Source organism: Mustela putorius, unplaced genomic scaffold, assembly GCF_011764305.1.
Source record: "Mustela putorius furo isolate JIRA1106 unplaced genomic scaffold, ASM1176430v1.1 tig00000487_pilon_pilon_pilon, whole genome shotgun sequence".
In the NCBI taxonomy this organism is placed as follows: Eukaryota; Metazoa; Chordata; class Mammalia; order Carnivora; family Mustelidae; genus Mustela; species Mustela putorius.
In genome coordinates, this window is record NW_025421399.1 from 6,470,995 (window position 1) to 6,486,482 (window position 15,488).

The 15,488-nt window shown below is 53.6% G+C and overlaps 1 protein-coding gene across 1 annotated transcript in view; it reads right to left on the bottom strand.

Annotated features, from left to right (window-relative positions):
• Positions 1-15,488, bottom strand: part of SCN4A (sodium voltage-gated channel alpha subunit 4) — a 44,112-nt gene that overhangs the window by 21,394 nt on the left and 7,230 nt on the right. The window contains exons 2-11 of the mRNA XM_004749158.3: positions 6,772-7,413; positions 6,572-6,690; positions 6,346-6,435; positions 5,921-6,049; positions 5,334-5,425; positions 3,371-3,703; positions 2,681-2,744; positions 2,296-2,437; positions 1,262-1,471; positions 515-668 (exon numbers count right to left, since the gene is read on the bottom strand). Of these exons, the coding sequence (XP_004749215.1) occupies positions 515-668; positions 1,262-1,471; positions 2,296-2,437; positions 2,681-2,744; positions 3,371-3,703; positions 5,334-5,425; positions 5,921-6,049; positions 6,346-6,435; positions 6,572-6,690; positions 6,772-7,044 (1,606 nt within the window). The 5' untranslated portion in view covers positions 7,045-7,413. The remainder of the gene's footprint in view (positions 1-514; positions 669-1,261; positions 1,472-2,295; positions 2,438-2,680; positions 2,745-3,370; positions 3,704-5,333; positions 5,426-5,920; positions 6,050-6,345; positions 6,436-6,571; positions 6,691-6,771; positions 7,414-15,488) is intronic.

Below are 15,488 nucleotides of genomic sequence, written 5' to 3' on the forward strand. Positions count from 1 at the left end.
CTTCCCATTCATTGATCTTCCAGCCCATCCATCCATCCATCCATCCGTGTTCGTGTCTATCCACCCTGCCCTTGTTACCTTATCCTGTTCTTTCCCTGAGACTTGTAGGACAGTATGGGGATTTGCGGGAATCTGTGACTCTACCTGGGCAGAGTTTGGCCTTCGGCCTTTAGTTTTTGCTCAGAAGACATATGAGGAGCAGGATTTCCAGTTTCTAGAACACTGGGCCTTCCTTGTTAGTATGATCCTCCTGTTCTTCCCCATTGTCTTGGCAACTCCCAAGGCCCTCCTGGAAACCCCCATTTCCCACAGCATCCTGGCCTTGCAGCCAGAACTGGGCCTGGCTAAGCCAGGACTATATTTATCCCGGCCGTTTCTTCGATGCCTATATTAAGTTACTGTCCTTCTAAAGCTGGGCCCAGCCAGGCCCCACCTGCCTCCCACCCCAAGAGTCCGAGTGGCCTAACGGGCAGGACAAGCAGAATAGGATGCCTTAGGGGTGTCAAGCACTCACCTTCCATAGCGTCTGAGATACCACTGTCTGCACTGCAGCTCTGCCGTGGGGGCCCCTTCTCCCCAAGCGAGGTGTCTAGGCTACCATTGCAGTCTTTGCTGTGGGCTGGGTCCCCATCGGCCTCCCCGCCTTCCAGAGCCTGGGCAGCCTTGGCCTGTGGATCAGCAAGGGTGGTGGGCACAGAGTCCAACTCAGAGCCTGGTGGATGGACTAATAGACTCTCAGAGCTTCTTTCCAAGTCCTTTAGGATGGGGCCCCTCTTCTTGTCCTGCGCTGTGCCTGGTGCGGGTTGGGGGATGGCCTCGGTGGTGATGGGATTGACAGGGTAGGAACCAAAATGACTGAAGACCTTCATCCCTGAAGACCCCCCACTCTTGGAAGTCTTGACAAACCCTACACTTCAGGTGGTGGTGAGGCAATGGGGGGGCTGCACCCCAGGGTCTCCCTAGGACCCACCTCTCCCCCAGCATGGACCCATATCCTGCCCAGAAAGAATCACAAGACCACAGATATTTGAGCTGGAAGGTTACTTCAGGTTTAACTCCTCCAGATCCTTTGCTGTTTATAGGGAAACTGAGGCAGAGAGCTGCAGAATACTCTTTCTACTGCCTGGATGTCTCTCATCCCACTGAAGCCCCCGGCCTGGGGCCTTATACTCACCCTGCCTTGCAGTCCCCGACCCCATGCCTCTCCCCCACTCTCAGCCTCCCCAGGAGAACCCTTAGCCTCCTCTCCCTGAGTCCAGACCTTCTCCAGCTCCTCCTGCTGCTTTTTGAATTTCTCCAACATCTGCTGAAACTCTTCTTCTTTCTCCTGATCCTCGGCCAGGGTGGCCTCATTCTGCTCTGCATAGGCCATGGCCACCACCGCCAGGATCAGGTTAATGAGGTAGAAGGAGCCCAAGAAAATGATGACCACAAAGAAGATCATGTAGGTCTTGCCAGCTGCTCGAAGGGTCTGGGAAGAGGGGGAGAAGGAGAGGGAGTGTAACATGGCCCCCTGCCTACTTTCACCCACCACCCCTTTCCACACACCCATTGTCCAGAAACAGGGAGGGTCGCTCACAGAGCATGGTGATTTGAGGACCTTGAGGCAGGGGATAGCCATCTTTGGCAGGCTAAACCACACTCTGGGTAACTTCAAAATACACACTTGAGACCCAGACTTTCCTGGTCTCCTGACTCAGAGAGCCCTGAGGACCAGAGACAGATATCTTGAGATCAGAGAGCCAGGATAAAAGAAAATTTTTAAAAATGGTGAACACGGGCTTTGGGGTCAACTTGAATCCTACCGTTGCTTGTCCTGCGCTGCGCCTGGTGCAGGTTGGGGCATCTAATACAAGCTCAACAAATAATAGTTGCCATTATTATTATCATCGTCGATATCATCCGTGTTAGACACATTACCAAGAACCAGAAGGCACTGCGGCTCCAGAGGCCACCTGCCTACCTATACAAACAGTAGAAGCTAAATACTTGTGTTGGGGCCATGTTGAATTTCTAAGCTGCCCTACTGGTTGCTGTGAGGCCTGGGGTCTGTTCCAGGCCCAGATCTCAGCGCTTAAGGCAAAGGTGGAGAAGGAAGAAAAGGCTGTGCCTCAGATGTGGCAGGTCCCCAGTGTCAGAGGCCTCCAAGAAGCTGTCTGCTGGGGCCCTGAGAAGGTTCTCAGAGAGGAGGGGGCCTTGTTTCAGGTCCTGCCCTGAGGAGGCTGTGGTGGGGGAAGGGGTGGTGGCGGTTGGGCTGCAAGGCAGGGCTTCGAGGCAGGGCAGTGGCAGTCCTACCAGCTGGAAGAGATTCTCCCAGTAGTCCTGGGTCATGAGGCGGAAGAGAGCCAGGAAGGCCCAGCTGAACGTGTCGTAGCTGGTGTAGCCATAGTTGGGGTTCCGCCCAGCCTTGATACACTCATAACCCTCAGGGCAGTGCCTGTGGATAAAACGAGGTGTTGGCTTTAGGAGGGAAGATAACTCGAGCCGAGGGACAGTCGGGGAATCCCAAGAGGAAAAATCCTCTAGTTCTGTCTGCGCCCCCCAAACGCGGAAGGGTTCCTTTCAGGTCCACGGGTTTTTCTTACGTTCCCATCCACCCCACGTCCTTGTCCCTAATCAGTTCCCGACTTCGACTTCCAACATCCCTCGGACACTTTTCCCTGCCACCCTGTACACTCACCCGGCATCGCTGCTGTTCCCACAGAGCAGGGCGTCATTGGCACCCTCCAGGAAATAGTAGTTCCCTTTGGGAGTCAGAGGCCACAAAGGAAACATGTCATCCACGTGGACACACTGTGGACACACGCACCCGTTGCACGCCTGTGGGCACATATGTATCCACCACATACACCAAGAGGAGGCTCTCTGGCTGCCCCTGCCTCTCCTGTAAGGTCTCTGGGTAGATACAGGACAGGGGGGGACGCCTGGGTGGCTCAGTTGGTTAAGCAGCTGCCTTCGGCTCAGGTCATGATCCCAGCGTCGTGGGGATCATGCCCCTTGCTCGGCAGGGAGCCTGCTTCTCCCTCTGCCTCTGCCTGCCATTCTGTCTGCCTGTGCTCGCTCTCTCTCCCTCTCTCTCTGATAAATAAATAAAAATCTTAAAAAAAAAAAAAAGATACACGACAGGGAGCCAAGCCGCTGGCGGCGTCAGCTCCGCACCTCGGCTGTGAGGTGAGCAGTCGGGATGCGGCAGGGGCGCAGAGAGCCGGCGGAATGGGGCGCATGCGCGTAGGCGTGCGCATGCGCGCAGCTCCCACGCACCTGCGCGGGCAGCCCAACTGAGGGATGAGCCGGTGTGGCGACAGCCGAAATCCAGGGGCCGGGTTGAAGAAGGGGTACTCCCCCCTGCCTCCCCAGGGTGAGTTCTTACTTTCGTCACTGATGTAGGCTTCCCAGTCAAAGGTCGAGTTGCTGGTCCAGCTCTCATGGGTGTTCCACGTGTCGTTGGCGTACCAGGTGTCATTGCCGTACCAAGCGTCATTGCCGTACCACGTGTCATTGCCGTACCACGTGTCATTGCCGTACCACGTGGTGTTCGTGTCATTGAAGGGCGGGGGCCAGCGTACGCACTTCTGCCGTAGGTTTCCCATGAAGAGCTGCAGCCCCACCAGAGCAAAGACGCTCAGGCAGAAGACGGTGAGGATCATCACATCGGACAGCTTTTTCACCGACTGGATCAGGGCCCCCACAATCGTCTTCAGCCCTGACCAGAGGGAGGGTGAGAGTAGGGGGTGGGCAGGTGGAAGGCTCCTTCTCATCCCCCCTTCAGGCCTTTGCCTACCACATCTCTTTCAAGGCTTGACTTACTAGGAGCACCACTACCCTGAAGCCTTCCCACATGTGCCCACTCTTCTCCCATCACATCCCAGATATGGAGCATTTGAATGGCACAGAGTCTCGGCCATGAGGAGAATGCACTATGAGGACTTTCCAGGCTGTTGCCTGACGTATAGAACAACAGACAGGCACATGGTGGTGTTGAATAAATGTCACCAAGTCAACACTCCCAAACTGTTTTACACAACACTGATCTCCCCCAGCTGTGCCCTTAAAAAAGAAGGGGTTCAATAAATGTTTGGGCAAGTCTCAGTTCTAGATTTTGCTCTTGGAGCATGACTGTAGATTATTCTAACAAAGGCTCTGACAAGTCCTGTAGAAACAAACACACTTTAATATCATGTTTCCTTAACTTACTTGACAACAGAACCCTTTTTCTTACAATGCCTATTCATACCCAAGGAACAGCAGCTCTAGACTGAGTTGGAGATGTTATTGCAACCTGACCCTTTGGACAGACAAGGCATAGAAACTCTTACAAACTTCCAGAGATGGAGTCTCATCATTTATGGAAAAGCCATAACTTCTTCTTCTTTGGGCCTATTCAGAGTGTTTCTTACTTCCATATCATTTCATTTCCTTTTCTTATCCTGATGCAGAAAACAGGCGCTCAGCACCGCCTTATCAAAACCGCCTTATCAAAACTCTCTGAGCTGGGAAGATGCTGGAAGCCTGGCATTGAGGAAATGTACTCTGGCCTTTACTCAGTGACCAGTGAGCAGTGTGGCCTTCAGGAAGTATTTCCCCTCCCAAGGCCTGTCAAGGTCTCACTTTCCTCAGACACATTTGCGGGTGTTGGACGAGGTGAAAATGATGGTGCTTTCCAGCATTTAGACCTAATCCTCCTCCTCCCAGGGTTCTCTCTTTTCAGACTGTCTTTCATGAAGCTTGTCCGGTTTCTCCACATGCTTTTTTGAGGGTCTGGGTGATCTGGATTCTATTTACTTCATACTTCTTGATGCATTACTTTGGAATTGCCCTGGCCTTATTGCTCAGTGGTTATGTGGCGTGTTCCTTATCAAGCTCTCAGGGCTGGGACTTTCCATCACTCATTCCCTTTGTCTCTCTCAGGTTGAGTTCTCTGCTCTGCCCAGCTGCTCATTTCATTTAACACACATCCATGCACACTTACTCCTCGTAACACCCCAATGAGTGGGACTATTACACACACATTTTATAGAGGAGGAAACTGAGTCATAGGTAGGTTGAACCAGTTACCTGAGGTCAAAGTTAGAAAGTGGTGGAGATGAGACTTGAGCTCAGGAAATCTGGCTCAGAGTCTGTGTTCTAACCACCTTGCTGTGCTGCTTCTTGTACGCCCATCCTCCAGCCTCTGGCTCCTTCTCCTCCCTGGCCATGGGGCCCCCTGACTATGTCCAGGTTTTGGCGTCAGAGCATTGTGACCCTGGGTCAGGCTCCTGGACCTGAGTGTTAGGTTCCAGGCCTGGGCATAGGGGGGAAGCCTGCTGGCCCAGGCAGGGGGTCCCCGCACCTACCTGGGATGACTGTGATGGTTTTCAGGGCCCGCAGCACCCGGAAGGTTCTCAGGGCTGAGATGTTGCCCAAGTCCACAAACTCCGTCAGGTACCTGGGCCAGGGGGTTGGGGTGAAGACTGTGTCAGAGTCAGGAGCAGATATGAGGGCAGAAGTCACAGCTCCTCTAGGCCCAGAATGAGGATTCCTGAGGAATCCTTGTGGTTGGGGTTACCACAGGTGTTAGAGGGAAGGCCATGTTAGACACCCCAAGGTTCCTCCTGGGCCCTGAGAGCTGGGAAGACAGTGCAGGAACTTTGATGGGAGTGGGGGTTGGATAGCTCAGCTCTCCCATGGGATCGGGGTCCAGCACTGCCGCGTGTCGTGGCACATGGTGCATGGTGACACATTGAGGAGGCATCAGGAGAGCCTCCAAGCCAGACCCCAGCCATGGCATCCCCTAGGATGAGACAGCTTACTGCACACCTGCCTGTCAGCCCTGCAGCACCCCCCCCCCCAAGAGGGTCAGCCCACTCAGCTTCCCCCTTTGAGGCCTGGCCCCCTTCTCTCCCACTCCTCTGCCTTGGGAAGCCCCCCAGGCCCTGCTTACGCCATGGTGATGACGCTGAAGTCCAGCCAGTTCCAGGGGTCCCGGAGGAATGTGAAGTCGTCAATGCAGAAGCCCCGGGCCAGCATCTTGATGAGGGACTCAAAGGTATAGATCCCCGTGAACGTGTACCTGGTGGGGAGAGGGTGGCCAGGGCCAGGCGTGGCCATGATGGACCTCCCAGGAGGGAGGTCACAAAAATGAAATATGCTGCCCGGGGGGTTGATTGGTGAAAGTGACAGTGTGCACCCCCTCCCGGGGGGGGCAGTGTTGATGGGGGGGACAATAAGAGTGTGTGTCTTCCTGGAAGACAAGAGCAGTACCACACGGGGCACCCTCAGGGTTCAGACCCCTGGGGTGGGCTATGTCCCAGACAGGGGTGGGGTGTGGGGAGGGGGCCTCCGAGGAGGAGGAAGGAAGAGACTTACTCCACGTGCTTGGACCAGGAAGGCGGGTTGCTCATGGTCATGAACACGCAGTTGGTCAGGATGGTGATCATGATGAACATGCTGAACAGCGTCAGGGGAGGGTCAAGGACAGTGAGGGAGCAGGTAGGAGCAGAGGTGGGGGGAGGGCCTCCTCGCCTATAGCACCTGGCTTTGCCCGCCCCCAGCCCGTTCTTGCCCCGGCACACGCCCCGCTTGGGCAGGATATGAGTGGATGAGCACTTTGATAGCGCCACGTCTGACGACACTGAAGGGACTCAGCATGTAGAGGGCGGGTGTCGCGGAGAAGCGGAAGATGGCCTTGCCCTTGTTAAGGACGATGAAGGTCTGTGGCAGAGAGGGAGCTGTGAGACCCAGGGACAGGCGGACGATAGACAGGTGGGGAGAGGAAACCCTACTGGCCCAGACCTTCTTGTCACTGTAGTAGGGGTCCAGGTCCTCCAGGGGGATGCCGATGACCTCGGGTGGGGGGTCCCCGTAGATGAGGGGCAGGTTCTTGCCAGCCTCCAGGTCACTGCGTGGCTTTCTTTCAGGCTCCTCGATCTCCATCTGCTTGTTCCGCTGCTGCCGGGCCTCTTCCTCCAGCGCCCGCCGCTCTATGGCCGCCAGGGACTCCCGGGTGAAAGGGCGCAGGCATTCAGGGCCCAGAGGCACCAGGGTGGGCAGAGATGAGCTCGCCATCCTCGCATCCTGGGCTCGGCGTCCAGGAGGGTGGCAGGTGGCCTGCGAGACTGCAGTGTGCCGCTCCCTGGGGGCTGGGCGCCTACCAGGCCCTGGGCCTGCTGTCTGCTACTCACCTCCTGTCTGCCCCGGGGCCAGGCCGGGGGTGCTGACGTGCAAGCCCTGTAGGGACGGGGAGCTGTGCCTGTAAGGCCTGGGCAGGTGCTGGACACAAGAGCATCCCCCCTCGGGCCTGCACCACTCTCCCCAGCAGGGGGTGGGCTGCCCTTGGGACAGACAGCAAACCACCAGGTCCTCTTCGGTGGGGCCAGTGCCCCAGTGCCTTCAACCACCTCCTGCGCCCAAGCTCCGGAACTGGGTGGCGTCAGCCTATGGGGACAGAGAGAACCACAGCTGGCTATGCTCAGGTGGTTCTGTCCTGCGGCGAGGAATTTGTCTTTCTAGTCAGATGTGAATGTGCTCGAGGCCCTGAGGGTCAAGAGGAAAGGCTTGGTGGGAGCAACCCTAAAGCAGGAGTGGCAGATGGATTTCATCTTAAGGGCTGACCTAGTTCAGCTGCTATGGGAGGCCTGGAGATGCAGGTGGATACCCTCCAGGCTGCAGCCAGCCTGGGTGGAAAAAGGACTGTTGTGATTGATTAGTGATGTCTGCCAGGGCACGAGAAAAGAGAATGTAGTGGATCTGCCTGTATTTACCATCCTTGGTCTGGAGGGAAGGGGAAAGAAAGACGTGGGGTGGGGGCTACTATATCCTGAGCTTTGGGAAAGCATGATTTGGATTAGGAGAGGGAAGAAGGAAGGCACCCAGGCTCTGCAGAGGGTCCCTCCAGTTCCCGCCCACGGAACCTGTGGGATCTATCCCATGGGCAAGCAGAGGGGTTGGAGCAGGAGGATACAGGGTGTGTGTGTGTGTGTGTGTGTGTGTGGCCACAGCAGGAGAGCCTGCAGATGTTAATGTGGAAGAGGACGACACAAAGCGACACAAAGGCAAGGTCCTGGGGATAATGACAAGGACAGTTTCAATGGTGGAGACAGGGCTAGAGGTCCCAGGGACTGTTTTTGGCTGGTGGTCCCTGTGTGGACTGGGTGCACCCCCCCTGGAGCTTTAGAGGCCTGTGAGAACAGTGTGGACTGTCCCTTGACCTCTCCTGATGGCCCCGTCTCCTGCCCAGCCCTCCTGAGCCCATTCCCTGTGCAAGGGAGGGGGTGGGTCACTTCTCTGAAAGGTCCTGGGGAATGACCCACGTCAGCAGGCAGGCACAGGAGGACCGCCGCAGCCCATTCACACGAGCCATTGCAAGGCCTGCCCAGACAGACACCCCAGAGCCACCTCGCCACCAAAGGGGCTTAGACAGACCCCGTCAGAGGCCCCCAGAGCTCCACTGGATGGTGGCCCTTTCTCAGTGGGCTCCGATGCCTGCACAGTGTCCCTGCTCCAGCCAGCACAGCACTTCCTTGGGCTTGGCCAACAGGTGGGGAGGGTGGCCCAGGGAGAGGCCAGAGCCATTGGGCAGAGCCGGCCACGCCCCCTGGCCTGGCGGCCCAGCTGCTCCCTGCCATCACCCAGGGAGTCGTGTTTCCACGGGGATGACTCTGCTCATCCCTGCTGACCCCATCCTTCAGCTGCTCCTCGGCCCCATTGTGGGCGTGGGAGCGTGTGTGTGCAAGCACGCACGCATACACACACGCACACGCCCCGCGGTCCCACCCTGCCGCCAGCCGCACACCTCCCCACCTTCATCCCACCCCCGCACCCACAGACACGCCCAGACCGAAGACGCTGACCTGCCTGATGGCCGTGCGGACAGCCCGTGGCTGCTGGGCGCCCTCCCAGTTCACAAGCCTCGCTTGGCAACCATCCTCTGGCCTGCCACTGCCCACTCTGCCCTTCACGGGGGCCCAAGTGGGACGACAGTCAACCAGAGACAGTTTGGCTCCACCCCATCCCTCGTGGAAGCCACACTTGCTGGAGTCCCCAGAGGCCCCCCCAAGTGCACAAACCCTGCAGCTTCTTCTCAGCTGGCCCTCCCGCGCCCCTCAGGCACCTCATGCTGCCGCTGTCTTTCTCCTTCTTCCCCTTTTTCTTCTTCCCCTCCTCCTCCTCCTTCTTCTCTCTCTCTCTTTTTTTTAAGAGACAGTACCGCTTCCTCGATGGCTCCAGACCAGTGGAGTCACGGCTCCCTTCCTGCAGCCAGAGTCTGCAAAGCTCTAAGGTCAGCGGTAATTCACTCCCTGCTTGCCAGATTGTCCCTTGGTATCTGTCTCCCCCACCAGACTCCTCACAGCCTGGGGTTTGGGGTCACCACTGAATCTGGTGCCTGGCCCATTGGCACAGGTCTGTTTAGAGACGGCTGCCCAGCTCTTGCCTCTCTTTCCTCCCCTGGGCTCTCCCCCTGCCAGACTCTGGACCCACACAGGCAGGCCTAGCACCTCTTCCTGCTGACCCCAGCTGGCCCCAGGCAGAGTCCGCATCTCCCCCTTCAAAATCTGTACTTCATCCTAAATCCCTGTCCTGCCCTCTTCACCAGGCCTGAAGCCCCTTTGGCATCTGGATGTCTTGTTCCAGGAGGGGAAAAGTGCGTCCCTGGCTGGGCCCGCTGAGGCATGGATTTGGCTGGTGGTACACCTGGTCCAGTCCCACGTCCAGCACCCACAGGGCTCTCCGTCCTTCAGGCTCTTGCTCCTTCCTCACCCTTCACCTGCTCTGTCCAGATACCCCCCACCTGCCTCCCTACTTCCCACTGGGCTCCACTATAATCCATCACCCACATTGCTGAAATCACAAATCTGATCAAACCTGGCTGCTCCTTCAGTGGCTTCTTACTGCTTTGTAGTGTGTCCACACCTTCCACCTGGCCTCCCCGTCTCCCCATGACCCCAGCCAACCCCTGTACCGCCCTCCCCTGCCCTGCACGTGCCCACACTCTGGCTGTGCCACTGCTGTCTCTCAGATGGGCCAAGCTGTTTTATAGCCACCCCCGAGCCTTTGCTTATGGTCTGCTTGCCTTCCTGGAACACCCCTCCTTTTTGTCACCCCAGAGAACTTTAATTTGTCTTTCTAGTCTCAACCTACACAAGAACCACTGCCTCCAGAAACCCTCCCTGGATGCCCTGAGTGGATTTCTTCTTTGTATCACCCATGTGCCTAATGCTGAGCAAAAGTGTTTGTTTGTGTTTTTTTGAGATTTTTTTTTTAAAGATTTTATTTATTTATTTGACAGAGAGAGATCACAAGCAGGCAGAGAGGCAGGCAGAGAGAGAGGAGGAAGCAGGCTCCCCGCTGAGCAGAGAGCCCGACGCGGGGCTCGATCCCAGGACTCCGAGATCATGACCTGAGCTGAAGGCAGTGGCTTAACCCACTGAGCCACCCAGGCGCCCCGAGATTTTGTTTTTAAGTCATCTCTACACCCAACATGGGGCTCGCACTCGGAACCCTGAGATCAAAAGTCACATGCTCTACCGACTGAGCCTGCCAGGTGCCCCATAAGAGGTTATTAAATGAGTGGATGAATGAATGGGAGGAGCCCTCCACCTTTGCCCCTCTTTCCTGTAAGCACACCCTGAATCTAAATCATGACCAGAGACCATATGTCCTTTAATAGTCTCTCCCCCGCTCCTACCTCTCAGCTCACAGTCAAGTGCCCTTTACTGTGATCCTTGGGATTCTTCCAGCCTTCACCCCCTTGTCCATGCATTTTCTAACTCTCCAGCAGAACCCTCTGACTTACCCAGCTTACCTATAAGCGCCATCATCACAATCCTTCCTCGAAAATACTCTTGACTCCGGCTTTCTCTCTCCTTCCATCTCACTCATCTGGGGAAGCCCCAACCCGTCTCCCAGCTGTGCTGTTTTTGGCTCAGCCCTTGAGAGGCTAGACGTTGCTGGAACGAAGGCTGGGCTGGACAGGGTTTGCAGCCGACGTGGTTACAAATGTCATGTGTGCCCTCACCTTTGTCCTGGAAGTACAGGTTTCTCTGGTGCCCTCACTTTTCCAATTTGTGAGAAAACTACTCCATGCCTTCTCTTCTTTCCTCAACACCCCCACTCCACGGTCCTCCCTGGGATGCGCCCAGGCAGTGACTTTTCCTGGCCTCCAATGCGAACATAGCATCGCACACCATCTAATTGACAAAAACCTCTTTGCTGCCCCTGCCCCTGCCCCTGCCATCCTGCTAAAACGGAAGATGAGGAGTCACCAAAGCCATGTGGGCTCAACCCTGACCCCTCTTACCTTCCTAAGGACCCCGTTCTCTAGTTATCTTCTCTCTACCACTGTCAACTTCTTCCTGTCTATGACTAGGCTCTCCCATTGCAAAAATAATGGTGGTGGTGACAGAAACCACCCTTCCAGCCTCATATTGCCCTATTTTTCGATTTCCCTTCATGGAGAAACTTCTTAGAAAGTGTCCACACCAGCTGTCTTTACTTCCTTACCTTTTGTTCACTCCCCAGCCCATTCCAACCTGGCTTCCATCCCCCTCCCCGCCACCAACTCAACTGAAATGGCTTTTGTCAAGTCACTAGCACCTTCTCTACTGCCAAGTCTGCTGAACACGTTTCTGTCTTCACCTCCCTCAACCTCTCATAAGTATTCAACCCACTTGGCTGCAGCCCCCTTCTGGAAAGGCTCTATTCGCTCAGCCTCCCTGAGAGTACATCCATGGTTTCCCTCCTACCTCTCTGGCTGCTTCTTTTCAATTTCTTCGCTTGTTCCTCTTTCTTCCCCAGTCTCTAAAGTTTCTCAGTCTGGGTCTAGATGGCGTCATTCCTAGGGCTGTAAGTAGTGTGACAAGAATAGCATCACATTTCCTTTGAACTCCAGACTGATGTATGCAATTGCCAACTGAACCACTCCATGTGGAGAGCTAAGAGGTATCCCAACCTATGTGTGGTATCTGGGACGAAGCATTTGTGCTCTTCAACTGTTCAACCCATAGTCTTCCTCAACCCAGAAAATGTCCATCCATCCATCTGGTTGCTCCAGGCAAACATCAGGGTGCCTCCTGAATGCTTTCTTCCCCCTCGCCTTCTACACCAAGCCCATCCAAAGTTCCATTAATACTATCTCCAAAATATACGCGACCTCCACCTTTTCCCCCTGGACCGTATCACAATAATCTCTTGCAATAGCCTGCTTCCTGCTAACTTTTTGCCCTGGCCCCTGCAAATCTGTTCCATAGAGCAGCCAGTGATCTTTTAAAAACAAGAAACTAATCATGTTGTTTCTCCTGCTTAAATTTTTCCAGCAATTTCCTGTTGTGCTTTGAACAAAACCTGAAAGTCTTACAGTGATCTGCAAGGCCCGGGTGATCCAGTCCCTGCCTCCTTCTCCACCCTTGTCTCCTGATTTCTCCCTCTTCCTTCTGCCCCAGTCCCACTGGCCCCTTTCCAGCTCACCCCCAGCCTAGGCTCAAATGTCTCTTCTCCAAGTGACGCTTTCCTTCTCTACTCTCTATCACAGTCTCCTGTGTTTTCCATCACATATTTTATAATTGATAATTACTTAAACAAGTAATTTGCCTAATTTTTTTAAAAGATTTATTTATTTATTTATTTGAGAGAGAGACAGTGAGAGACCATGAGCAAGGAGAAGGTCAGAGAGAGAAGCAGACTCCCCGTGGAGCTGGGAGCCCGATGTGGGACTCGATCCCGGGACTCCAGGATCATGACCTGAGCCACCCAGGTGTCCCAGTAATTTGCCTAATTTATTTTGTCTGTCTTCTCCACTAGGCTGAAATGCCAAGAGGACACGAGTTGTCTGTCTAGCTCGCTATAGCCAGTCCTGGGACTAGGCACACAGTAGGCACTCAAGACATGTTTGCTAAAAGAATGAGTGGATGAAGACTTAAATACAGACCTGCCCAGGGATAAAATGGATTCTGATATATTTAATCCATCAGTCCATCCATCCACCCATCCATCCATCCATTCTGTTCGTAAGCCCGAAGCTGAGCCAGCCCTGAATAGGACACAAAGATGCACCTGTTGGGCATCCTGCTTTCCAAGATCTGGTGGTTGGGGGAAGGTGGACACGAGCTCATGTGACTATGACATGAGGAGAAAGCGATGATTGCCCTAAAGAGGGTAGGTCATTGTGGGAGTTCATGTGGATGAATGGTTACTCCCAGGTCAGGGAAAGAAAGATGGGGTTTTTCAGTTGGGCTTCAAAGGATGCTTAAGTTATAAACACAGAGAAATAGTGGGGAAGAACCTTCCAGGGAGAGGGAGGAGCCAGAGCAAAGACAGAGGCTGGACATAGGGAGCTGCAGTCTTTGTGGGGCAGAAAATCTATTCAGGGATTTGGGGAAGGTGTGTTGGGCCGCTGGCCATAGCCTCGATTTTCAGGCATGGGAGTCTGGACTTCACCTTGCAGCCTTGGAGAGCCCCTCACAGGGGCAGTGGGTTGAGATAAGACCACAGTTAGTTGGCAAGTATGTGCCTTCTGTCCACCCTTTCAATGTGTCCAGAATAGACAGGACAAGCTATATTGTTTCCAGTGGAGGAATGAAGGGTTATCTGGGATGTGTGCACGGTGGCTTCCTGGCAAGGACAAGCACCACAGAACCCCATATCAAGAGTTAGGTGTCATGATGGCACATCTCCATGTGGCTCTTTCAGCTACAACCTGGAGTAAAGGAGGCCGACGTGACAGCTTGAACCTTCTTCCTCCCACCTGCCAGAAATCCGACTCTGGCCTCCACCCCCAGTCTGTCCTTCAGATGTGGCAGCTGAGGGCCTGCAGGGGGCTCCCGACAACCTCTTCCCACTGAATTTAAGAACTTTGGAGTTGCAAGGACTCAAGAGATCAAAGAGTCCAACTCCCTCGTTTCACAGATGGGGAACCTGAGGCCCAGAGAGGAGCAGCAACTCCCCCCAGATCATACATTTATTCATTCGACAAACATTTCTTGAGCATCTGCTGTGTCCTGGGTTCTGGTCTAGGAGCTACAGTATAACGGTGGCAAACTCCCTGTCCTCACTGAGCTTGCATTCCAGAGGGAGAAGGCAGATAATAAATAGGGAAGCAAATAAGATAATTTTAGAGAGTGATAAATGAGAGGCCACACCAAGAATAAAACCCAGCTCCCTGGGCGCCAGGGCCAGAGCCCATTTAGTAAGTGAGAAGCCCCAACGGAACTTGCATTGAAACGGAAGTTTGGGCGGAAGTGGTGAGTAAAGTCAGGCCATCTTGGGGGCCTGGAGGTGGTGAGCAGACAGGGATGAGGGTGGGGGAAGAAGGATCAGGAGTCAGGGAGCTAGGCTGGGGCCAGCTGTCCAGAGGCAAGGAGCCAAGTGTAAGGACACAGGAGGCTGAGGCGGCTCCACTCTGGAGCAGGTCCAGCCCAGCATTGTCTTTCTCTGTGGGGCTGCCAGGTTGGAACACCCAATTCCAGACATAATCTGACCACAGACAACGGCCTCTTCCCTCCGGCCTAGACACCCTTTGTATTCATTCATCCCAAGATAGGATTCATTTTTTCAGCAGCTACTAAAAAGGTGAAATTTGCAATCACTCCTGGATCTTTTCCTCATTGAACTATAGTCAAATTAGACCTTCCCTATCCTATAAATTGTGCAATTGATTTTTCCCTTTTAAATCCAGGTGGACCCCAAACAAAATATTAACAAATCAAATCCCACAGTGTATAAAAATCAGTATAACTACAACCAAGTGGGGTTTATCCCAAGTATGCAAGGCAGGTTCAACGTTAGAAAATCCGCTAACGTAATCCATCACATCCATAGGTTAAAGAAGAAAAATCACATAGAATCATATCAAGGGATGCAGGAAAAGAACTTGACAAAACCCCATACCCATTCATAATAAAACAACAATAACAACAACAACAATAACGACAACTCAGTAAACTAGGAATAGTAGAGAGCTTCCTCAGCCTGATAAAGAACATTTACAAAAAACCTATAGCTAAATAGTACTTAATGATGAGAACCTAGAAGCTTTCCATTAAGGTCAGGAACAAGGCAAAGATGTTGCCTTCTACCACTGCTTTCCAAAATCATACTGGAAATCTTAGCTAATGCAATATGACAAGAAAAGGAAATAAAAGGTATACTGTTTGGAGAGGAAGAAATAAAAGAATCTTCATTCACAGATGACATGATTATCTAGGTACAAAATCCAAAAGAACTGACCAAAAAATCCCCCAACCTGAAACTAATAATGGTTTCAAGATGCAAGATTAATATAAATTTAGGTGTTGGACTTTACATTCTACAAGTTCCCCTTGTCCATTGCACCTCTTCACTTCTAGGTTTTTTTTTTTTTTTTTTTAAGATTTTATTTATTTGACAGAGAGAGAGAGAGACAGCGAGAGAGGGAATACAAGCAGGGAGAGTGAGAGAGGGAGAAGCAGGGTTTTCGTGCTGAGCAGGGAGCCTGACATAGGGCTTAATCCCAAGACCCTAGAATCATGTCCTGACCC